The 25,227-nt window shown below is 33.3% G+C and overlaps 2 protein-coding genes across 2 annotated transcripts; both read right to left on the reverse strand.

Moving 5' to 3' along the window:
* Positions 1–129: 129 nt before the first annotated feature.
* Positions 130–6,523, reverse strand: LOC146169256 (uncharacterized). The gene is made up of 11 exons (XM_083389174.1): positions 6,363–6,523; positions 5,958–6,051; positions 5,740–5,894; positions 5,163–5,306; positions 4,328–4,381; positions 4,168–4,261; positions 3,967–4,088; positions 3,528–3,632; positions 3,064–3,216; positions 1,827–2,463; positions 130–1,740 (listed from the first exon to the last, which is right to left on the reverse strand). Exons 1-11 carry the CDS (start codon positions 6,462–6,464, stop codon positions 437–439), a joined length of 2,964 nt encoding a protein of 987 aa, XP_083245300.1. The 5' UTR covers positions 6,465–6,523; the 3' UTR covers positions 130–436.
* Positions 6,524–9,980: 3,457 nt separating this feature from the next.
* Positions 9,981–24,242, reverse strand: LOC146169257 (uncharacterized). The gene is made up of 11 exons (XM_083389144.1): positions 24,042–24,242; positions 23,210–23,303; positions 18,243–18,409; positions 17,066–17,209; positions 16,706–16,756; positions 16,556–16,649; positions 16,364–16,482; positions 14,531–14,626; positions 13,760–13,906; positions 12,338–12,971; positions 9,981–11,640 (listed from the first exon to the last, which is right to left on the reverse strand). Exons 1-11 carry the CDS (start codon positions 24,231–24,233, stop codon positions 10,349–10,351), a joined length of 3,030 nt encoding a protein of 1,009 aa, XP_083245270.1. The 5' UTR covers positions 24,234–24,242; the 3' UTR covers positions 9,981–10,348.
* Positions 24,243–25,227: the final 985 nt, after the last annotated feature.

Consider the following 25,227-nt stretch of genomic DNA (forward strand, 5'->3'; position numbering starts at 1 on the left):
TGCGATTTGTTTTTGGTATAACGGCATTTCTTTTAAATATTTTCAAGTTTTTTTGTAAAAAATTTTTTTTTTCTTAACCGAACAAAAAGCGACAATGTCACTTACAAAAAGGGGGGGTCCGAACCCCCAACCCCTGGATACGCCACTGGGTCCAGCAAGGTAATGCAACAATTTGGGCGGTACTAAGTGAAACAGGTTAATCCATCCTCGTTACAACACAAAGGATAACTTGGTGAAATTTTAAACCAAAAAAAACGAAAAACAAATAGAATATAAAATTCCATAAATGTAGAAGAAAAAACACAATCGCCTTACGATTATCTTTTACACAAATTGAAGAAATGGTCGTAGCTTAAAGATAAAACGGAAAGCCTGATATAACCGTATTGTCTGTTTTAAAATTAAAACTACTGCAAAAAGGAATAAAATAATTTATTCATGGACAAACGAAATATTGATAACAATTTGCTTCCTCTGGTGTTAATCCGACACATTCAATATGAAGCCAATGCTGACATCTTGTACATTGGATCCAGTTTGGCTGAACATCGTTATTGCAAATTTTACAAATTTCTTTGTTTGATAAAATATTATTGAGACAACCACCAGCAATCTCATCTAAAATTGTTTGTCTATAGTTTTCGTGATCCTCGCTTTGAGTAAGAGTTTTGTTATTGGCCATCCATTTAGCGTACATACAAACATATACACCACAGCTGGCAGAATCCGATTGCAGACTTCTCGGAGTGCTCTCGACAAAACGAATGTGAAACTTGAACTTAGTGAAAATAGCATGATCAACAAAATGTTTGGCTTTTATTACAGCAGAATTCTTTTCCACCTGAACCATTTGTTGGGGATCCAAATAAAGAAGACATTTTCTGGTTATATCTACAACCAATAAAACCCAGTGTGATCCTGTCGGATTCCAAGGAATAAAAATATATTTCTTGTTATGCAACGAAACATTTTGCCACAATCGCTTAAGAGAGCCCTTTCTTTCCATTATTTGGGCAACTGTTGACGACGCATACATGACATGTTCGTTACCTTTGCTCAATGACCATAGGTAACTGTTTATGACTTCGTCGAAAAGCCAACCCACTTTAAAATCGGGATCTTTAGAAACTAGAAGAGATTTCTCTTCATTTGACATTGTCGGTTCAAGCGACTTTAGATGCAAAAACGTCAGGTTTTGAGGACCATTTTGCAACAAGGCTTGGTTAAGAGGTAGATAACACTGAGTGGCAGCAGACACCTGAACAGGAATTTCTACTTCTGGGGGCATAGATAAATTGTAAGAAAATTTTGAAGTTTGATGTGGTTGTGGCGTTGCAGAAACTGGCGAATGTTTTTCAACAGAAGTTATTTTATTGCGTTTAAGTGCAGTTTCATCATTAGTTAATGATGCTTTCCTTTTTTTGGAAGTGTAAGTTCGTTTGACAATTGTTTGTTTAGCACGAATGCAACAGTTTTTAATTTTTTCCAGGACCTTTTTCAATTCAAGCTCAACTTCAATCAATGAACGGTTTGAAGGGATTTCCAGCGAGGTTTGGACGATTTCTGACAACACATTGGATATTCGACTTCGTGTGTTTTCCTTCTGTTGTTTTATGTGTTGAGTTTGCGAGCTACCCATTGGAGGAAAGGCCCAACTTTCAACAATTACATCGTCGTGGATTTCCTCTCTTTCTATATCGTTATTTAGTTGGTCAAACCCATAAGTAAGGACATGACAACCTAAAACACATTACAGTTAACACAAAGAGTTAAAAATGGTCAGGAAAAATTTCATAACGTTAAAAGAATGAAACAAGAACACAAACCAGTAATTAGCTCCTCAATTGCTTGAATTTGTTCTTCAGATTTGTTAATTTGAAGAGAAGTGGGATCCCAGTCAGTTGACCATTCCTGGAAAACCTGAACAGCCTCTTCTACATAAGAAGAGGTCCTGTTTTGCGTAATAAAACTACCAACGAGGTGATACCCACGATTAGACTTGGCAGCAAGAAAGAATAATGGGTATGTATAGTCCTCAGGATTACAAGTTGATTCAAGCAAACATGCAGTTGCGCCAAATCTCTGTAAAAGTTTCTTTTGCCAGTCGAACTGATGGACAAAAAGCAAGTTCTGTTCAGCGGAATCGTACGGTCGAAACAGAATGTTGTCGCTTTGTTGTGAGACCATGTTCCATCCACCACTTACATGATTAACCTCGTCTTTGCTAATTCGTAAAAGATGTCGTTTGGCATACGCAATATAGGCGTGGTTATAAATCTCACGATTTTTTGGCATAAATCTTTGATAAACAATGCGTAAATCCGGACGATCCTCCAAAAACTCATTGACGATATAGGAATCAATGTTTGATTTTAGTTCGTCCAGAGTGTGAACTCCATTATTAACCAACTGATTAATTCTTTCCACCAGCAGAGGATGGATTAGATTTCGATTGGCGATAAACTAAATAAATCAAATTTAAAACATTTTAGCAGTTTATTAACCAGCTAACATGATCACTAGGGATGTCCGATACTTGACATTTAATCCGATACAGATACTCGATATTTCACACAAAAAGTATAGCATTCCATTGTGATCCTAATCACGTCATTGCTAAGCTCGAACAAACAAAATTTGTCGAATTAAAACGTTATTTTTTTTCCTTATTCGGCCCAATGTTGCTTTTTTAGTGTTAAGAGGTATAGTTACGTTCGTTTATTTTAGTTACCTTTAATTGCAAATGTACATTTTTTTGATAAATTAACCTTTTAAGGTAAAATTACTGCTTTGAATCGCAAACCATGGCATAAATTCCGGTTTTAATTTTGTAATAGCACTGATGCCACACTAGTATCGGACGAGTACCCATGCGACCACATGGCATTGAGCATCGGCTCCAATCCGATATTATCGGACAATCCTAATATCATGATACCTCAAAGAAAGCAAAAATTTCATATGAAACAAATACGTACAATCAGGAAAAAAATACCTAAAAAATCCTCAACTTTCTACTTATAAAATTAAAATGAAAAATTAATATAAAAACTATAAATATACCTTATCTTTTACTAAAGCATGACCAGAATGATCTTCAACAGTTGGAAATTTAATACAACACATTGATTCCTTCACCACGGACTTATCATTTTCTAAGATTGCCCTTTTAATTATATTGGTTTTGGCAACTGAGATATGCATGTTTGGTAAAACCTAATAACATTTGTATAACATAATTAACATAAATAGCAAAAAATTTTTAAAAAAAGACTTACTCTACTCTACCTTTTTAATTCACCAATAATATGTTATGTAATAAGTTCATAAAGTTAAAGTATATATATTTTGATAGTAAAAACTGTTGAAAGCATTCATTTGTACTATCCATATCTGATAAAGCGTCTCTGATTCATGGTATTACAATATAAGATTGTCATAATAAAAATGAGAACAGTTGGTACAGGTATTTTTAATATGTTCATGATTTGCAGTAAAACAAAATAAATAAATAAATACCACATTACCTTATGTTGTGGGAACTTGAGAGTTTCACATATAGTTATTGCAGCTTTACAGCCAACCTTTTTGCTAATATTGGAGAGTTTATTGTTGCTTGAGGTACCTGGTAACTTAACAAACAAAGAACACACTAGAAGGAAATGATTGAATAAAGGTATGTAATGGCCACTTTATTAGGGGTTCTGCACACAATAAAAATAAAAGTGATAATCAGACAGCTAAAGGTATTTCTTCAATAGCAGGACAGCTAAATAAAATAATTTTGGTAGCAGGACAGAATAATAAAATAATACTTAGCTAATGACTTACCTATTGTTTAGCTAGACAACGTGTAATACGAAATACAGTCTGTCATAAGAATTACTAAAAGTAAGAAGTATAGGCATTATTGAAGTTGCACACAAGGAGTATAGTATTACAACCATACATATAATCTTAACTTACGCGTCTTTTAGCATTTCTTGCTTTGTTATAGTCTTTTCCATGTTGACATACAAGATTTTTTTGTCTAATGACTACATAGGGAATGAAATTCTCATCAAACAGAATTGGACTTTTGAAAATATCTAAATAAAATACAAATGCTTTTTCAAAATAAACACATATTTAAATTGCAGTATCCAACATAAGAAGTAGCCTACTTACCCTTTAAATGCCCATTATAAGAAATAAACTTTGTACATGTCAAGTTTTCAAATTCTTTAACTGCTTTAGAAGCCTCCTCAAATGATAAAACCCACTGAAAATGCAATTAGAACAAGTTTATTTCATTCAAAAATGTGTTAAATCTGATATGTTTTCCTACCTTTATATTGCTATTGTCAGCATTTGAGTTACCCGTTGTACTTGATCCTGCAACCTAATATTTAAAAAAAAATAAAGTGTTTTGGAAAGCTCTACTTATGTGTCAATTCAAACTGCCACAATGCATTTTAACAATTAAAGTGTCCTGCAATTGTATTATCCTGTTTTTAAACATTATAACAAAGGTTGGCCCACAAAATTATTTAGATTTATTTAAATCAAGGCAGACACAAAATAAAGGAGCAGATTTATGTGTTTTTGTTAAAAACTGTGTTCATTTTTAAAACCAACGAAAACATGTTAAACTAACTGGGACAGTTAAATCTAATAAACTTGGGGCTGAGGTGCTAAAACTGGAATATTATATTATAAAATTTACAAAATCAGAGGCATATGATATTTATAATCATGTTTTAAAAATATTTGTATAAAATGCCTTTTCTATTGTAAAATTAGGTAAAATTTTATTACAGCAAACTTTTATTGTACAAACTCTTGATAATGCTTATTAGTGCTTCCTATATATTAGTATCACATTCTATTAGTATCATATATTTTTAGTTACACAAGAAAGTGGTAAATAACATAAAACTACCATTACATATAGATTAAATACATATATAGATTACTAATTTTGTAACATATAAGGGCTTTTACTATTGCATGTTAACATGAACAAACAACAATCAGAAGTTTCCATACCACTATTACATTGATACACACAGGCTGGTTTAATGACCAACTGGGTTATGATAAGAAAAAACATTCAAATGTACCATCACCTATTGGCATAACGCATACCTCACAGTACAACCTGAATAGGCACTTTTACTTACTTCTTTAGGATTTGGAATCGGAAGATTAGGAAACTTTACTATGTATGCATCCTTCACAACTAAACCTTTATCATTGGATTTTAAAGCTTTTCTTATTGCTTGCCGTGAAGAATTTCTATAAGAAATCACTTTCCAATTGTAGGACTGAAAAACAAATAAATAAGGGGATTTTTTACTAAAACAAAAATATTTTAAACAAATAAATATACATATAAACAAAACTGTTAACATAGACTTTGTTATTCTTTACCAAAATAATATAAATGTTTGTGAAAGTTCTTTTACATTTGAGAGACTAAATATTTGCTAACCTGGGACTTGGCATGTTAAAGCAGTTCTTGTATAAAACCAGCAATTGTTTTTGCAATAATATAAAAATATATATATAAAATATATATATATATTTTTTTATAGGCTACACTAAACTCATTTGTGTAAATTAAAGATTTGCAAAATAGTTTCAGAATTTTGTTTATTAATTTTGATGGTAATTTGTGGACAATTATTTTATATTGTTTGACAGGATTTGATTTTTTATCTGTTGGAAATATGTTATGCAAGATTTCCATGCAGTTACCTTATACTGAGGAAATTTCATTACTTTTGATAGGCTTGCTTCTAGATGTTGTTTTGTTTTCTTTTGATGAGTATAGATAGTTATGATTTCAGTTTTTATCTGCATATATGGTGTCTGGGTAATTTTATCCCATTGGATTTTTAATTTTGCTGGATCTGTAAATTTTGACAGATTATATCAAAGATCTTTCTAATAACAAAAATGACAGTTTTTCTAACCATGAACTATCTCTGCACTTTCTTGTGTTAAACTTTCTAAAGAACAAGAGAAATCTTCCAAAGCTTTTCTTGCATCATTTTCTGTTTCAAACCACTACAACATATAATTCCGATTTATAAGAAGAGATGAAAGTTACACAATCAAAATTAAATTAAATTTGCTTGCTAGTTTAACACATGAGGAAAATTAAAAGTTTTTTTGTTACAACTTGGACAGATAAATAAAAGTTAAAAATAAATATACATTTCAGGAAAAAGAGGCATTGCAATTTTCTGATTTCTTAGCATTTTGCGTTTTTAACGTTGTGCAAATTTACCTTTCTTTAAAATAGTGGGCAAAAAATAAATTGTACATAGATTTTACTATGGTATTTTAACAGTACTAAAAATAATGGAAGTACTTACATTATTTTGATGGTCCCTATTATTCCCCTGTACAATAAGATTTGTTATTGATATCGTTGATAATTCTTCACATTTTTCTTCCCTTCGAATGGGCATGCACATTCGACATTTCCTGTATTCGTGGGGCTCAAAGAATTCCACCAAATGTGAAAACAGCCCTAACATTTTAAGGGATAACGCACAACAATCACAATTTAAGAAATCAACCTGTACAACATGTAAAAAAAGTTACACTGCATCCAAAACAAACCTGACCATCAGCGACTATCTGGTAAACAGAACATTTCAATTTTTGTGACTGCAGTAACAAGTAGCTAGGTATAATAGAAATAAATAATTTACGTTTAAGCTTTAGTTTAGACATGTGTTGAGTGGCTTATTGCAGTAAAATTGATCATCTTCTTTGTAAATAAATTTTACTTTGTTGCTTTATAGCACTTTATCTTGCAGAACAAAAATTCTTGGTTTGTCCTACATAACTTTGTACACTAAGCCTACCGGTACTAAAAGTTACTTACTGCAGTGGCTGTAGCCAGTTTGTATTGTAGAGGCACATCAGGATATTTTTTAAAGCAATATGCGTGCACACTTGAAATAGTAAAATTCACACCTAAATTTTTAATTAGGAAGATTTGCTAAGTCCAAGTGTGGTCATAGCGTTAGTTGCATAGCTGTACACTTTAAATTTGGCGATGCGCATCCAACATCTCGGCGAAAAGTGACATGGAGTGCAAAATAAGGGACAAACCATTAGGTAAATGATTATTTTTTGACTAAAAGAATTGGAAATTTTAACCTGAAAATTTAAAATTTTGATCTAAAAATAATTTATTTTGAGAAAATTTTGACCTATTAAAAATACATTGATTTAAATAACCTATTGTTGTTTAATGTACTGCACTAGTGTCTTGGCATCGTCAATCACATGTGTTTGGGTCGAACACAAATCAGTTCTTTTTCGGATTAATGCAAAACTCATGAAAATACTCAGTTGATATTTTTGTCATTTCAAAAAGACAAACAACTATAAAATTGCCAAATTAAAGAAAAATGTAGTCCCAGTTTTTAAAATAGGAAATAGGCAATTGCAAATCACAAGCGACAAAAGACAGCAAATACTGTTCAATACATTTGTCGAAATCAGGAAGGCCTTGGTGGTTAATTCTTCTTGCGTATACCATATTTTGCTCGAATATAGATATGGTACAGTTAAAATGTTGTTGAATATATATCAAAACTACATTTTTCAAAAAATCAGAAAAAAAAAAAATAATCGCCCTAGTCATAATGTAAACTGTAAACTTATTTGACCCTATGCATTTTACAATAACCACATACACATGTAACCGAAAATAAGGATTGATTTTAAAGGTGTTATCATATACCTGACAAAATTTGTTCACATGGATATTTGATGCTGGTCTAGAATTCTAACACTTTTTTATCTACAGCAACAGAAAGAGTTGTCAAAATTGAAATTTCAAGGAAGACATAAATATAGGAGGATAATGTAATAATCATACTTGACCACTTAAACGCAAACGTTAACTCGTAGCCTAAGTTAACTCAAATAAATAATGTTATCAATATAAACCCCTTGACAAAATTTTGTAGAATTCAAGACAAGCGCAAAATATCACTTAAATTGCGTATCGTAACCAGTTGTCACTGGTTGGTTATTGAATATGTATTTTAGAAATTACATTACTTTCGTAAAACGTTTCAATAAAACCTTTTCGTGAAATCCTTAATTCAAACAACATAAAAATACAAAAAAGATATATTTACCCAATCAGCAATTACCAGCAAAGAACTACCGGGTTTCTGCAAATCACGTGACACGGTTTCAACTGGCCCGTGACATATTAGTATAAATTCAACATAATACTTCATAACCTAATATCACTCAAAACAAAACGTTTGCGGGATGGGTTGTTGTAAATCAACATATTTACCCAAAGTTGTGTGGAGTATTCACACAATGGTTGTATAAGGAAAGTATTGCTTAAAACAGTAAAATCAAATCACGTGAAAAATTTACATTTAGCACGAGCAAGAATTGTGTCGCCAAAAATTCGTCACAAATACCCAGGGTACCACCTCGTAGTTTTCTACAGGGTATTTACCGCTTATGATAGTAGGTTTACGGTGTTTTAAACAGGTCATAATTTACTAAATTCCAAGTCCAATTTTTTAATAAATAATAAGTCAATCCCCATTTCAAGTAGTTTGTTTTCAAAGTCAAGTTCAAGTCAATTCGTTTTTAAAGCAAGGCAAAGCAACTCAAAGCGAATTCATTGTTAATTCATTTTGTCTCAAAGCATTCAAGTCATTTTAAAACAGTGACTGATGTGTAGCCGGGTTAATTGCCTAAATTCATTGCAACACTGGTAGCTTACTCGTACTAAACGACCACGACGACAACATGATAATAAAACCATAAAAAATCGCAACAGAGGTCCGTCAATAATAAATCCTCCGCTTTGTCTGTAATTTAAACAAATCAAAGTGTATTTTGGTACCGTACAATAAAAAACTAGATTTTATCGCATTAATTAAATGTTGTTCGGAATTGACGCAAATCCATGCAATTCAACCTAGATTTTGTTGGAATAATTAGGTGTTTTGGGATAAACGTAACGCCATGATATTCAACTTTTTGTCATTCCTTGGCGAGAGCGTCTAAACCACCGTTTAGCGCGTATAACGGTTTCACGTTTCAAGTTGCATTGCGCAACGCTGTAATGATTTAAGTCACTGTTTTTAAATGACTAAACTAAGTCTTTGGGATAATGAATTAGACTTTAATCAAGTTACTTAAGCAAATGACTTATAGTAGGCTATTTTATTCGAATAGGCTACTTTTTTGGTAAAAGGAGCATTAAATACCAATTTACAGTAACTATTTGTTTTCGACTTTTGCTGACTTCTACGTACAATTATTCCTTGGATTTAACGACTTCAAATTTAATAGTTCAAAACAAATTACTAATGGGGCGGGCATCAAGTCGTGGACACCTAACACTATGATTGTAGCCTTTAATAACTATGTAAATGTTGTTTCAGTAGGCCTGTGTTTTAGGCGTAGTCAACAAAATGTTTTCCACATAGGGCATCGGCACACCATGGCACATTTTGCGGTCTTTTTTATATAAAAAATAGCATCAAAAATATATAACGGCCTTATTTAAGTTACAATTTTCAGCCAAACTTGGTAAACCAACAAAAATTAAATCCATTTCCCTAAAATATTTTTATAGCTCTATGTGTGAGTAAACAAGGTACCGGTATGGGTGAGAAAACGCAAAAGTAGGACATTGGAGTATTTTTCTTAGTCCTCAGAAAACCGTGAAAGACGAAAAAATACATATGACTAGATTTATGATTGTATATTGCAAAATTTAAGTGTAATATGTTATTTTGTCAACCTTGTTCCTAAACTTACGACAGTAGAGGTTCTGTGTAACACTATTCGGTGTAAAAAAACTTTACCGATCTAAAAGAGCGAAGAAACATTTTTAGTTGATAAACGACAACGTATTTAATTCGTGTCATTTTATTATATAAGAATTAACGAACCAAGATAAACCATATACAACATGTTTCACAGGTTTGTTGGCGCTTTGACAGGAAAAAATAAATAAATGCTCGCGAAGTTGAAAGGAGAACAAAATATCAAAACAAAAGCTTGTGTTTTTTTTTTTGGATTTGTAAAACAATTTAAACCCGGTTTTGAGCGTAAGCTATTTAAGAAAAAATAAAGTAACCTAGTAAGGGCCAATTTCGTTATCGATAAGATAAGGGCCAATTCGTTAGCGATAAGTTTAAATATAAAGTTTTTGGCTTTTTCTGTACCGTAGTCGTTTTCTTCTTTTTTTGTGTGTTCTACAAACACAAAGGCTAAATCTGCAGACTTTCGTTTGGCCACTTTTCAGCGTTTTATTGTGTTTGCATTACTTCGTGGTTTATCCAAGACTAACGTTCTATTACGGACAAACGAAATATTGATAAGAATTTGCTTCTTCTGGCGTTAATCCGACACAGTCAATATGAAGCCAATGTCGACATCTCGTGCATTGAATCCAGTTTGGCCGAACATCGTTATCGCAAATTTTACAAACTTCCTTGTTTGATAAAATGTTATTTAGACAACCACCAGCAATCTCATCTAAAATTATTTGTCTATAATTTTCATGATCTTCTCTTTGTACGAGTGTGTCGTTATTGGCCAGCCATTTGGCGTACATACAAACATATACACCACAGCTGGCAGAATCCGATTGCAGACTTCTCGGGGTGCTCTCGACAAAACGAATGTGGAACTTAAACTTCGTGAAAATTGCATGATCAACAAAATGATTGGCCTTTTTTACCACAGAGTTGTTTTCCACCTGAACCATTTGTTGAGGATCCAAATAAAGGAGACATTTTCTGCTTAAATCTATTACCAAAAGAATCCAATGCCTTTCCGTAGGATTCCAAGGAATGAAAATATATTTCTTGTTATGCAACGAAACATTTTGCCACAGTCGCTTGAGAGAGCCCTTTCTTTGCATTATTTGGGCAACTGTTGATGACGCGTAGATAACATGTTCGTGACTTTTGCTCAACGACCATAAGTAACTGTTTATGACTTCGTCGTAAAGCCAACCAACTTTAAAATCGGGATCTTGGGAAAAGAGAACTGATTTCTCTTCATCGGACATTTCTGGTTCCAGTGACTTCATTTGCAAAAACGACAAGTTATGGGGCCCGTTCTGTAACAGTGTTTCGCTCAGAGGAATATTAAACCTTTCGGGTACGCGAGCAGGAACTTCCACCGGCAAAGGTGTGACGTGTGACAGTTTTGAAACTCGATATCGTTGCGGGGTTAAAGAAAGTTGGCTGGGAGAATGTTGTTCAGGAGTCTCAGCATTCTTAAGTCGTTTCAGTGAAGGTTCGTTATTTGTAGATGAAGTTTTTCTTTTGTACTTTTTTTTCTTGCATGCCTGTACACCGCGTATGGAAAGATTTTTTAATTTTTCTAGTACCTTTTTCAGTTCAAGCTCAGCCTCTACTAAAAGACGGTTAGAAGGAATTTCAAGCGATATTTTGACTATTTCTGATAAGACGTTAGATATTCGGTTTTGAGTGTTTTCCTTTTGTTTTTCCTTATGTTGAATAGGCGAACTGCCAATCGGAGGAAAGACCCAACTTTCCACCGGAAAATCATCATAAAAGCCGCTCATTTCTGTCTCAAAGTTTTGTTGATCAAATCCGTAAATTAGAACATGACAACCTATAAAACAAGAAAAAGTGTGGTTCAGCCTAATCCGTTAAGCTTGCCAACTTTTCAAGTTCAAGTCGTCATTCTACCAGTTTACAAGAAAACCTAGCAAATAAAACGATTACTGTCGACCTAAATCCAGAAAATGAATTTTAATACACTGGATTAGGGACAATTTTATCTGAACCGTGACCGAAACTGAACGTGTTTGTAAGACTCAAGCGGATTAAGCACAAACTATGAACGGTGAAATACGTATATCGGAACAGAGTAAATACTATTTGCGCAATTATCCAAAGAGGAAACCGCAAACGGAAGTAAATTCCGATCCCAGGCAGTTACCTTCACCTTTTTAATAAAAAAAAAATAAAAATAGTAAGAAAAGCAATTGATTTTATTATTTTGCCGAAAAGTCATTTAACTAGACTTAGGAATCATGCCGAAATGACACATAAAATATAATTTTGGTAAACATAACAAAAAGAAAACGCAAAACGTGGACATTTTCCATGTCCTTGGGAGGACCATTTATTTAGCTCGATGAAAGATAACAATTTATCTTAAATAGGAATATAATGGTAGCCTTAGCGATATGCAACGGTCCAACATTTGTCAACTTAAACAAATACTCTGAACCCTTTAACCTAAACTGTAAAACTCAACGGTTCGACATTGCATTAAACAAAAGGTCGAAATCAAGCAAACAAACCTGTAATTAGCTTTTCAATTGCGAGCACTTCTTCATCAGATTTGTCGTTTTGAAGAGAAGTGGGATCCCAATCAGTTGACCATAACTTGAAAACCTCAACAGCCTCTTCTATGTCAGAAGAGGTCCTGTTTTGCGTAATAAAACTACCAACGAGGTGATACCCATGGTTAGACTTAACAGCAAGAAAGAATAATGGGTATTTATAATCCGCAGGATTGAAAGTTGATTCAAGTAAACATGCAGTTGCGCCAAATCTCTGTAAAAGTTTCTTTTGCCAGTCGAACTGATGAACAAAAAGCAAGTTCTGTTCAGCGGAATCGTACGGTCGAAACAGAATGTTGTCACTCAGTTGAGGTGCGATATTTAACTCGCCACTAACATTATTAATATCGTTCTGGTCAATTTTAGAATGAAAGCGCTTGGCAAACGCAATATAGCTGTGATTTAGAATCTCGCGTTTTTTCGGAATAAACTTTTGATAGTGACTCTGCAAATCCGGGCGGTCTTTAAAAAGTTCGTTGACAACATATGATTCCAGGTTCGGCTTGAGTTCATTAAGATGGTGAATTCCATTATCAACCAAATGGTTTATTCTTTTCACCAGCTGGACATCGATTGATTTTCGTTGAAAATCCTAAACAAATAAAACTAATTTACACTCATCCTTTTTGTGTTAAATTAAATGCCTGTTAGGAAAACTTGCAGGGAGTGATAGTATGAAGAACGTACGTTATTTTAAACAGAAAAACTCCTAACGCTTCTTATTTTGAAAATTGGCACGGTTTGACTGAGCACTTCCCACACAATACGTAACGTATCACTCGTCCACAACACCAGTGAAACCTTACAAGAAGTAATACCAAATGTAAGTAATTTATCACATAAATTCGGATACAAAGCGGATTCATGCTACGACCTTAAAAAATAAAACCAAACACCAGGGCGTCGCGAAGCACAGTTTGCGAACCTATGTTGTACTGTACATCATTGTGGTCCCCGTTTTAGGGTTTTGTGCTGTTACCAATAACTGAGCTTGCTTGCGCCTAGAAAAATCATTAGGAAACATATATAAAGTTTAAATTCAAAAGAGATTTTTGTGCATGTTTTATTCAAAATATATAGGCAGTTTAAATATAGCGAAAATCTGTTAGGAGGATAAAGAAACAAAAATAGTTCGTTTTAAAAAGAAAAAAAAAACTTTTTAATTTATTAATCCATTTTTTACCATGTTTGCTGCGTGTCAGTCATAAACAATCATACAGTTTGAACTTAGATGAACCAGTTTTTGTTATATTTTCCACATATATGTCTCAGGAAAATATCACTAGCCACAATGAAGGCGAAACAAATTCAAGTGCAGCAAAACCCAAGTGATTTAATGTAGATCATGATTTAGATTGAACTTAGGTATTTCAGGCTTACCTCTTCCAAAGAATGGCCAGTGTGGTCTTCAACACTGGGAAACTCAATGCGATATAACAACTCCTTCACCGAAGAATCATCATTGTCAACAATTGCTTTACGAATAACAGATAATTTTTCACTGTGGCTATGAACGATTGACGTCTCCTGAAATTTAATCCCAACATAAAAGATTTATTAAAATAATAATTTACAGAGAAACCATTTTGGCATGAGCTTTGACAAATTGTCTAGTTTGTAGACACTGTTGTGATACATTTTTAACAATGTAACATGGTTCAACACTGCAATCCTACAATGTAATTCTGTGCAACCACAATCTAATGCCAATAAGAAACAACACAAATCTGAATTTTGCTGTAATTTCATTATCCTATACCAGGGGTGTCCAACATGCGGCATGCGAGCTAATAAAAAATGGCACACAAGAAAAATATACTTGATTTGTTATTCACCCAATTGTCAAAACTTACTTAATACTATTATTTATACAGTAAATTGCCATTGTTTATTTAGAATATAAAACAATCGCAGCAATCACGACAACCATCAGCTCACCTACGGACATTTAAATACAGTAATGCGCACTGCTACTACACGTTTTATTATTTTTTGTAAAAAAAACGCTTTTATTCTTAGAAATAATTAGTTACTAAACTTTGGCACGGCAAGAAGTTATAGGATAAAAATTGGCACGCCAGCATGTTTGAGTTGGACACCCCTGTCCTATACAAACATAGATTTTGTAGCATAGCACAAATGTCACATTACCTTATGCTGAGGGAGTTTCATTATTTCACAAATGTTAATCACAGCTTTACAGCCAACTTTCTTAGATCGAACGGTGGATCTTTTTGTGTTGGACAACTGTTTGCAAAGAAAAAACAGAATAGTAAATAATCTTACACTGAATAATTAGTAAAAAAAGATATTTCAGAATGTCAGGTTGGTTTTAATCTTGGTTTACAAACCAACCGGAATGCTTAAGGTTCTGAATTGTGTAACAATAAATAAAATCTATGAAACCAAGCAAGCAAATTGTTTTTATTAACTAGAATTTAACAGTACAACAATGATTTAAAATTATGGTTGACATATCAAGTAACAGGTTGTTTTAGTTGTTTAAATGTTTAAACAAATGCGGTACTTTGTAAAATAAATCTAGGTTTATTACTCAAACAGAAAATCTATAAATTTCTATGTAAACTGGTAGACAGAAAACTTTTTTTATGACAGAAATGTTCAAACTGATTAAGTGCAAAATGTATACAAACTAAGCTACACCATATTCACTTAAGACAGTGCTTCTTAACCTTATTGTATGCGAACAAAACAAGACATTAGCATTAAAAAAGTTTGATTTTTTCTATTATTATGAGCTGTGTCATCGTATTTTGCCCACAGTTTTCTCAAATATTAGAAATCTTGCTGTAGACCAGCCTTTCTTAACCTGGGGTAAATTTACCCCTGGGGCCCCTGGGGGTAAATTTCCTCGCTTTAGGGGGTAAATTAGCTATCAATCAAAATATCCATTTTATGCTGACCAGATATTAAAATTGTGCCAGTAGTAGGTAATGGTAGCCTACTTTCCTACTTCAGATTAACCGCTTATTCGAGCCTAGCCTAATAGCCTATTGATTCTTTATGTTATTCGTCGCTAATTTATACTTTATTGAAAGACCTTAATCTGTCGAAAATTTCGCTAATTGATACCTAATTGAAGACCTAAATCTGTCGGAATAAGGCCTAAATTAGTCAGAATAAGGCCTTAATCGGAATTGGTCCTAAATTTATCGGAATAAGGCCTAGATTCATCAGAATAAGTCCTAAATTCATCAGATTAAGTCCTAAATTTACCGAAAGAAGGCCTAAATAACACCCGAACCTGTGGGTTGACGGTATCTGACGATCAGGAGCCAGGTCTGGCATCGGCCTTTTTTGGTGCCTACATTTGGACACCCTAGTCTGACCGGCGCCGCTGATTTGGCACCGGATTTCGGGTCCTGCTTGGGGTTATTGATGGGTAATGGGTGGGGTTAGAAAATGGGTTAGTATTGAAATTATTAGGGGAGTTAGTGATGTTCTTTGGGTAGGGGTTTGGGGTTAGTTAAAGTGTTGTTTAGGCCTGTTTCTGACCTTTTAGGCCTTATTCCGACGGATTTAGGACTTATTCCGATTTAGACGGTAGTAATGCCATTAGGTATTAGTCCTATTCGACCTTATTCCGAATTGTGTTTTATTCTGACGTTGGTGTTGTTCTTATCTCAGTCATAAGCTGCAGTCCAACAACTATCTGCCAAAAAGCAATGGCAGCCGTCGCATTGTTTATATCTAATGTAATTTGTTACTTTCGTTTTGTTAAAAGTTGAGCACCATTTTATATAGACTATTGGAGGTAAATCTGATATTCACCTTTGTTAAAAGGGTAAAATATACAAAAAAGGTTAAGAACCCCTGCTGCAGACCAACCTTAATAAATCTAACGATATGAACTGCTGCAGTCGGCGACCTAACCAAATCAAACGGCGACCTAGTTTTATGTGGCGACCCATAGTTTGAGAAACACTGACTTAAGAGATTGTAATTTGTAATCTGCTTACTTACACGTCTAGAATTTTTTGTTTTATTGTAGTCTTTTCCATACTGACATCCTAACGTTTTTCTCTGAACAATTATGTATGGAATAAAATTCTCATTCCATTGAATGGGAACCTTTGATTTATCTACATAAAATGGGAAGTTATAGTCTATTTTATATTATAAAACAGTATTTTTAGAAAAAAATATAATACCCACTTGTAGTGTATTTGAAGTAACTAATAAACTTGGTACTTGTTATGTTTTCAAATTCTTTTACTGCTTTTGTAGCTTCTTCAAAAGAAGATACCCACTGCAAGTAGAAGAAGAAGTATTAGGTAAAATCTGCCTTGGTTTGTATTACCTTACCTGTATATTTCCAGGTGCGGCATTAGCTTCAACTTCAGCTGTCAAGGCTACCTGAAAAGTTTCAAAAGAAAATTTACAAGTGTCACTAACTTACCTTACATTAAAAGTTAAATAAATAAAATCATTTGCGTCAGAACAACAATTTCAGTGAGCAGTGATTGTGTTTATATAGGGACAAATACTTGACTTCGGTTTTTAAGACAAGTAAACTTATTTAATCAAAGACTAAACTTGTATGCAACAACCTGATGTCATGCTTATATCTATCTGTAAAAAAGGTTTTGTTACACTGGGCACATAAGTGTATTAGTTGAATGAAACAAATGAACACATAGATATAAACTGACAGGTTTTACTTACTTCTTCACTATTTGGAATTGGTAGATTTGGAAACTTAAGTAGGTACATATCTTTTTTAACCAATGTCAAATCATTTGATCTTATACCTCTCCTGATAGCTAAGCTTGAAGAAGTTCTGTGGTAAGATTTGCTTAAGTCCTTTGACTATAATTGAAAAAGATAAAAATACTGTTTATTTGTGACAACAAATGCACAACCTTCTTGACATTTCTATCATTTTTAAGAATTTGTTTGAAGAAATGGCACCACAAAATAAATTTGTGCAAATTGTACTGCATAATGTTCCTACATATTCCGCATTTCAATAATATGTTATTGAATATGTGTGGAAACAACCACATATTTTTTTGATAAATATTTTTTCGGCACCCATTTCTTTGGGTTTCTGACTGAATCGTAGGTAGACAGAGTGGCTATTGACTCAATTAACAAAAAGAGTAAAAACTCTATGAGGTTAATTTTTCCTATTTTAATGGTTACATAATAACCTATCAATTATATTCATGTTTAGCGCCACAAGCCTTATAACCATTTTTATGTTTCATGGAACTTGCCTAAGTTAAGTTCTGCTTAAATGTTTTTTAAATAATCGTGTAACCGGGAATACAAGTCAGATTATATAACCTACTAATTATCAAAAAACACTATAAATAAAGCCGAGCCAAACTAATGAGCCGAAGTAGACATGGACGTTATCTGTCACAGACTTTTTAACCTTTTTTAAAGGCTCAGAATGTGGATGTGCAAAGTGTTTTTAGATACCCTGAAATACATTTATATAGACATTTTTTAAATTAGTTTAATTTTCTGTAGTGTTGTCTGTAAGTTAGAATCAATGCACAAAAGTTCATTTTCAAGACATTTTTTATTGAGGTCTATGTTAAGATTGTTTAATCGTTACAATTTGTTCAACTTAAATTTTCCTAATGCTTTGCATCAGCAGTTCTGAACATTTTTTTAAGTCATACCAGAAAGTGGCCTTTACTTTAACTTTGTACCACAGTGTTTCCAAAGATACATATTTTGCTCAAAACATTAAACTTGTGTTAATTTTCCTAAACACCACACAAGAATTTGCACGCCACTAGTGATAATCATATGATAGCATCAGAAGCACTGTTCACAGTATACATATATAATGAAAAATTTTGTTATTGTCTTTAGACTTTACATTTACCTCATATTGTGGAAACATCATTAGTTTTGAGATACTTGCATATACACAACATCGAAATTCCTGTTTTTGCTGATGGGAGATGGGCAAAATCCTAAACTTTTCATTTTTGACATACATGTAAGGAGTATGAGAGATTGTATCCCAGTGTACTCTAAACTTTGGTGAATCTGTTAAAGTAAGAAAAACAATTTAGTCCAATAAAAAAACCAAAGCCATAATATTCTATAAAATCGACATTTGGCAATTTACAGACGTTTCAGCAATAACTCATGCCATCAGCATGTAAACTGCAAAATGTCGATTTTATTGCAGTTCCCCTCCCAGAACAAGATTATCACCATTATACCAAGAGCACACCATTCTAAAATTAAATGACATCTTCAAACTTGAAATCCTAAAAACAGTGCACAAATTTCAAACAAAAAACTTACCGGATGCTTTCTTCAATTTGCTTGTTCCCCTAACTAGTGATCAGCAAAATTATTTCCGTCCTAAGGTAAAAACTGACTCGGGAAAAAATACATTAGGATACTTAGGTACGCAATATTGGGAAACCATCCCTTCTAATGTTAAATCACTGCCCTTTAAATCTTTCGTACGATCAATAAAACAAGCTTACTTTGAATCCTACCTCGTGTGATCACAACAAACCAAAACCACGTGGTCCAAAAAAACATGGTAAACGCAGCCTAGCAACCGTCACGCTTAGTCGCTTACGGAACCTTCTCTATCGTGCCTGTATTAGTTGTTTATTTAGTTTTTTGGCTGTTGTATCGTCCCCGCTCCATTCCGTTGCATTGTTATATTTTTGTTTCAGTTTGTTATACCCTTGTTCGTTTCTTATTGTATTGTTATCATTGTATTGTATTTAGTTATCATTGTAATTATTGTATTGTATGGCAAAGGTGCCATTCACAAATTGTGCCCCTTCTGTCGCTTGTGTTGCACCGTTGCCCTTTTGTTTTTTGCTGTTTGTTTGTACCTCTTTTTGTTTTGTTTTTCTACAAAGGTTGTTCACTGTTACAGCAGCCACTAACGTGGCCAAAATTATGTTGTTTCATTGTATTTAAATTGTTTTTTTAATGATTTAATTTGTTGTATACCTGTACATGTATTCTGATTATATTGCGATCAGGGAGCGGCTGACTTTGATGACCTAACGGTCTTTCGCTGCTCCCTGGGAATCTACTTCCCTAACAATAAACATATCTATCTATCTATTGAATATTATGGTTTTGATATTTTTATTGAAATTACTAAAAAAACAGGGTATTGGGCCATTCCGTGTCATTTCACACAGTCAAGAAATTCAACATCTCCGATTTTCCTTAAATTTTACACACCTTTTCACTATCCTATATAATGAACACCTGCAAAATTTGAGCGTAATTTGTTGAGAAATGCCAGAGTTATGAGGCTTTTAGTTTGGGGGGGTCTGCCGAGGGGGCAATTTTTTCATTTTGGACCATGTTTGACGCCTTATTACTGCTAAACTAAATAAGGTAACAACCCAATTTTTTTACAGGTGATAGTACTTCTACCAAATATTTAAAAAAAAAACATAGTTTACATTGTCACTCTAAAAGGCCAAAGGTCATAGACATCCAAAGTTGGCCTTTCCCAGCACTCGGCTAAAATTTTCCCTAATTTTGAAATTTCGTCAAGACCCCATTTTTAATTGCAATTGGCTAAAAATGGGTTGAAATGTTGTTTATAGGATTCTCTCTGAACTGCGAAAATTTCAATACAAAATATTAAAGGGGTTGGGAGATATTTATTGTGAAACATGGGTTGAAATGAAAAAAAGCAAAAAGTGGGGTCCTTTTAATATCCCGGTTACCCATGACCCCAGTGAAAATTTGCACTGAAATTTTGTCCACATATTAACTAAGATATGACAAGTCTACCATGCAAAATTAATTCATGGTTCTCAATGTTTTCTGATAGAAATTCTGTGTCGAATTTGGACAAAAACGCGAAAATTTACAAATAAAAAAAAAATTAAAATGTATTTGTAATTGTGTTTTTTTTTAACTATTGTTACCTCACAAAACACAAGTGTTATACTTGCTAACTGTAATGTACAAGTGTACAACTTAATAACTGGAATATTTTTATATTTTTTGCCATATTACTGTATAATTTAAAAAAATTCATGCATTTCTCGCCAGGCACGCTGCCACATTTGTTGTGCTATGTAAAACCGTGTTTTCTGTAATGGCAAAGAATTTACACTAGCAAACTAAAACTCACTTTTATAGCTTTTCAAAATTGTGAAATAATAAACAACTTGATTGTTGTATATAGATGCTGACACAATTATATTGCCATAACTAGAGGCGCAAGAGTTTTGAAAAATTAAGCCAATTGGGGTGCGGCACAAAAAGTTTTGAGAACCCCTAAATACAGGTTGTCAAATTTTTAGTTTAAATACAATATATTGTTTAATGTTATAAACAGTTAGATGAAGACATCAGACTTATACCTTTCATAATAAGGTGCAAGCAATATGCTCATAGTGATCAAACGAACTTGAGCATCTGAAAAGCCTAAATGACTTTATTGAATCATTGTGTGACACCTTTCTCGCTTCAAGACTCATCACTTCATTAGTTAATCACAATCAAGTTACTTGAAACAAATTAAACATAATTTAGCTGATGATGAAGTGTAATATTACTTGATATTGCTGAGAACTACTTATTGGTTGTCCAAGATGCCGTGTAGGGATCCGATAGTTATCACTCAAACAACCCTTCACCCTTTTGTAATATACTACAAAAAATATGGAGCTTTAACCTCAAAAAGCTTGCTTGTAATATCAGATTATTTGGAACATTTAACAAGCACAGTGCATGCATTCATTGACCAAATAATTCCAATTATTATCTGATCACTTGGTTCTCCAAAAAAAAGATCTTTTTCAATGATGGTGCTGCTTCACAATACAAAACCCACAAAAAAGTATTTTTGCTTGGAACTGAAACTGAGTGGCATTACTTTGCTAATTCTCATGGCAAAAGCCCATGTAATGGAATTGGTGGAACCACCAAAAGATTAGCTGCATGTGTAAGTCTTCAAGCAGCAACCAACAACCAAATTTTACCAATCAGAATGAAATCTGCAAGCCATATATTGGCCTACATTTGTATCATTTTTCGGCAGTTGTGATTGACCTTGTTTCACATCTACAAGGGAAAATTAAATATCATCTGACAGTCAACGCATTTTTAAAGACTGACATGATTGTGGAATGAAGCTATGATGTGATCTTCTGCCTGTTATTGTTTTACACCATGTATATCACTTTTCCAATTCAAATTTTGTGTTGAGGTCTTTACTTTTACTTGAGGAAAGCCAAATATATTAAATCCCAGAACTGAGATCGTGTGCCCATTGGAAAAGATCTTGTGGTGTAAAAATTCGGTTGTTGGTTGCTGCTTAAAGACTTGCACATTCAAAAAAATCTTTTAGTGGTTCCACCAATCCCAACACGTTTAGTGATGTCCAAATGGAACCCCTACATGGCATCTTGGACAACTCAGCGAAATCAAGTAATACTACAACTTCACCATCAGCTAAATTCTGTTTATTTTGTTTCAATTATATTTTTATGAATTGCTAAGGAAGCAATGGGTCATCAAAGCAAGAAAGGGGTCACACACTGATTTAATAAAGTCATCCAGGCTTTCAGATGCTCAGTTAATTTTGTTCTATTAATATGAGCCTATTGCTTAAACTTATTATAAAAGATAAAAAACTGGTGTGTTCATCTAACTGTTTATAACATTTAACAATATATTGTATTTAAACTAAAAATTGACCACCTCTATTGTAGGGGTTCTCAAACTTTTGGTACGCACCCCCATTGGCTTAATTTAGCGAAACTCTTGCCAAATGTAATTATGTCAGCATCTATAGTTTATTATTTCACAATTTTTAATTGTATAAAATTGAGTTATAGTTTGCTGCTAGGTGTAAATTAATTGCCATTACAGAAAATAAGGTTTTACATAGCACAACAAATGGGGCAGTGTGCATGGCGAGAAATGACTTTTTTGTAAATTATACAGTAATCTGGCCAAAAAAATAGAAAACTACTCCAGTTATCAAGTTGTACATTATTGTCACAAGTATAACACTTGTGTTTTGTGAGGTAACAATAGTTAAAAACACAATTACAAATACATTTTAATTTTTTTTCATTTGTAATTTCGCGTTTTTGTCCGAATTTGACACAGCATTTCTATCAGAAAACATTGAGAACCATGAATTAATTTTGCATGGTAGACTTGTCATATCTTAGTAAATATGTGGACAAAATTTCAGTGCAAATTTTCACTGGGGTCATGGGTAACCGGGATATTAAAAGGACCCCACTTTTTGCTTTTTTTCATTTCAACCCATGTTTCACAATAAATATCTCCCAACCCCTTTAATATTTTGTATTGAAATTTTCGCAGTTCAGAGAGAATCCTATAAACAACATTTCAACACATTTTTAGCCAATTGCAATTAAAAATGGGGTCTTGACGAAATTTCAAAATTAGGGAAAATTTCAGCCGAGTGCTGGAAAAGGCCAACTTTGGATGTCTATGACCTTTAACCTTTTAGAGTGACAATGTAAACTATGTTTTTTTTTAATATTTGGTAGAAGTACTATCACGTGTACAAATATTGGGTTGTTAGTTTATTTAGTTTAGCAGTAAAAGGGCATCAAACATGGTCCAAAATGAAAAAATTGCGCCCCCTCGTCAGACCCCCCCAAACTAAAAGCTTCATAACTCTGGCATTTCTCAACTAATTACGCTCAAATTTTGCAGGTGTGTATTATATAGGATAGTGAAAAGGTGTGTACAATTTAAGGAAAATCGGATACGTTGAATTTCTTGACTGTGTGAATTGACACGGAATGGCCCTATTGTGTTCCAAAATTTAGTCAAAAAGTTGGTTTGAATGTAACTCACCATGATGGGTGACCGAGTGCTTTTGTGAGCGGGTTAGTGTAGAATTTAACATTTTTGCCAAGGCATCTCTGGCTTCATGATCAGTTTCAAATAACTAAAACATAATATTCAACATTAATACAAACCCTATCACTCTAAATATATGTAAAGTATATCTACTTGGCTGGCTTGTATAATAGCTAAATAATCACCTGTCTTCATTTTGGTTAGTTTACAAATCATTCTATATCAGGGGGTGTTAAAATTTTTTCAACAGTACCCCTACTTTTACACAATTTAGCGATACTTGCGTTACCTTGTATGAATACTTTGTTTTAAAACCACAAAGCCCATGTGCATACAGTGTTACTTTTAAAGTTGAACGATCTGCATTATATATATATATAAGCAGTGCTTTCATGTCAATATAATCATCGCTTAGCAATATAACTGTTCAATTGTAAAATTAGGCAAAATTTGTTTGATTTCTGTGACTTTTTTTAATCTTGTATACAATCAGCATATATTACACATTAAAGTTATTGGTTATATCACAATTATGAAGATGTAAAGATTAGTAGCAGACGTCAAAGTGCAAAATTATAATAAAATATTAGGTGAAAAACAAGTCAAATCTGCGGTGTTGGCCACAAATCTTTTGAGACCAATAAGCAACATAGCACCACATAAAATTTTCAGTTATAAGTTGCTTTAAAAAGGAATTTATATTTCTATGTTACCTTCGCCGTCATATAAAATCTCAACCCTGACCAATAGATTAAGTGATTGGAATAAAATAAATAGCAGGCTTGGGTTGTTTTAAACAGAATCAAAAGGCCTAATGGGTACGCACTTGGAAGGTGCAACTTGGTTCTGGTTGTAACATATCTTCAACATTTGTTTCCACTGGTTCTTCATCAGTTGGTAACAATGCTTCACACTTGATTGCCTTAGGTGTAGGAATGCACATTCTGCATTTTTTGTATTCTTCTGGTTTAAATAAATCTACCAAATGTGAGGACTGACCAAACATTTTAGATTGCATAAAATTCAGACCTGCAATACACTATTTAAAGGCTGTTAGGTATACCTTTAAATAACGGCGCTGGTTATAATCCTACCACCTTTTAGGCTATTTACCTGGACATAGAAGTAGTTCAAATTAACATATAATCACTAACCAGTGCAAACGTAAAAAAGCAATAAGGTTAAATAGCATATAGCCAGATTAGCCACCTCCTAAAGTTATTTACCTGACTAACAAAGTAATTTAAATTGCTTTCTGAAAATATCATTAGAAAAACACCGGAAAATTAATTCAATTAGCACCATCACCCAAACCCATCATCATCAATAAATAATCATGTATTACTGCAAAGAGCGATTCAGTCAAATAGCCAATTTTTTTCTTGTTTGGGGTAGGGTGCGAGTTAACATTTGGGTTTGAGCCAGGTTGGAAAGTAAAGTCTGGTTTTCCACTCAGCAGAGCGGGGTATTTCATGTAAAATCAACGTAAAATGCGATCAGCCGCAAAAAATCGCTTAAACTTTCATCGCGCCAGCGGTTTTCAGTTTTAGAAGTCCTTTTTCAGCAATGCAAATTTTACAAATAACGTTATTACAGCCGCGCAAATTTGGGCGGAAATGTTATTACAGCTGCGCAATTTTAAGCTGCAAAATCGTCTCCCCCGCGCAAAATTAAAGTTTGCAATCTGGGGTTTGGGCGGTACAAGTATCTTACATATTTATGCCTTTCTTGCAAATTCAACGTTGACAACTTATATTTTTACTGTTAAAATAAATGTGGTACGCATCACGAACAGTTGTAAAACAAGATAGTCAATATTGAAAACTGCATGAAAGAATAAATGGCGCTGGTCTAGAATCCTACCACAATTCTAAAATCAACGCACAATATTTGGGTTAGGGTGCGAGTTAGCGTTTGGTTGTGTCAAGTATTATTACATTCTTTATTAAATAAAGAATATAATAATATTTAACCCACCTTAACCCAAACGCTAACCCGTACCCAAGCCCAAA

This window comes from Ascidiella aspersa, chromosome 1, assembly GCF_963924565.1.
Source record: "Ascidiella aspersa chromosome 1, kaAscAspe10.2, whole genome shotgun sequence".
Classification (NCBI taxonomy): domain Eukaryota; kingdom Metazoa; phylum Chordata; class Ascidiacea; order Phlebobranchia; family Ascidiidae; genus Ascidiella; species Ascidiella aspersa.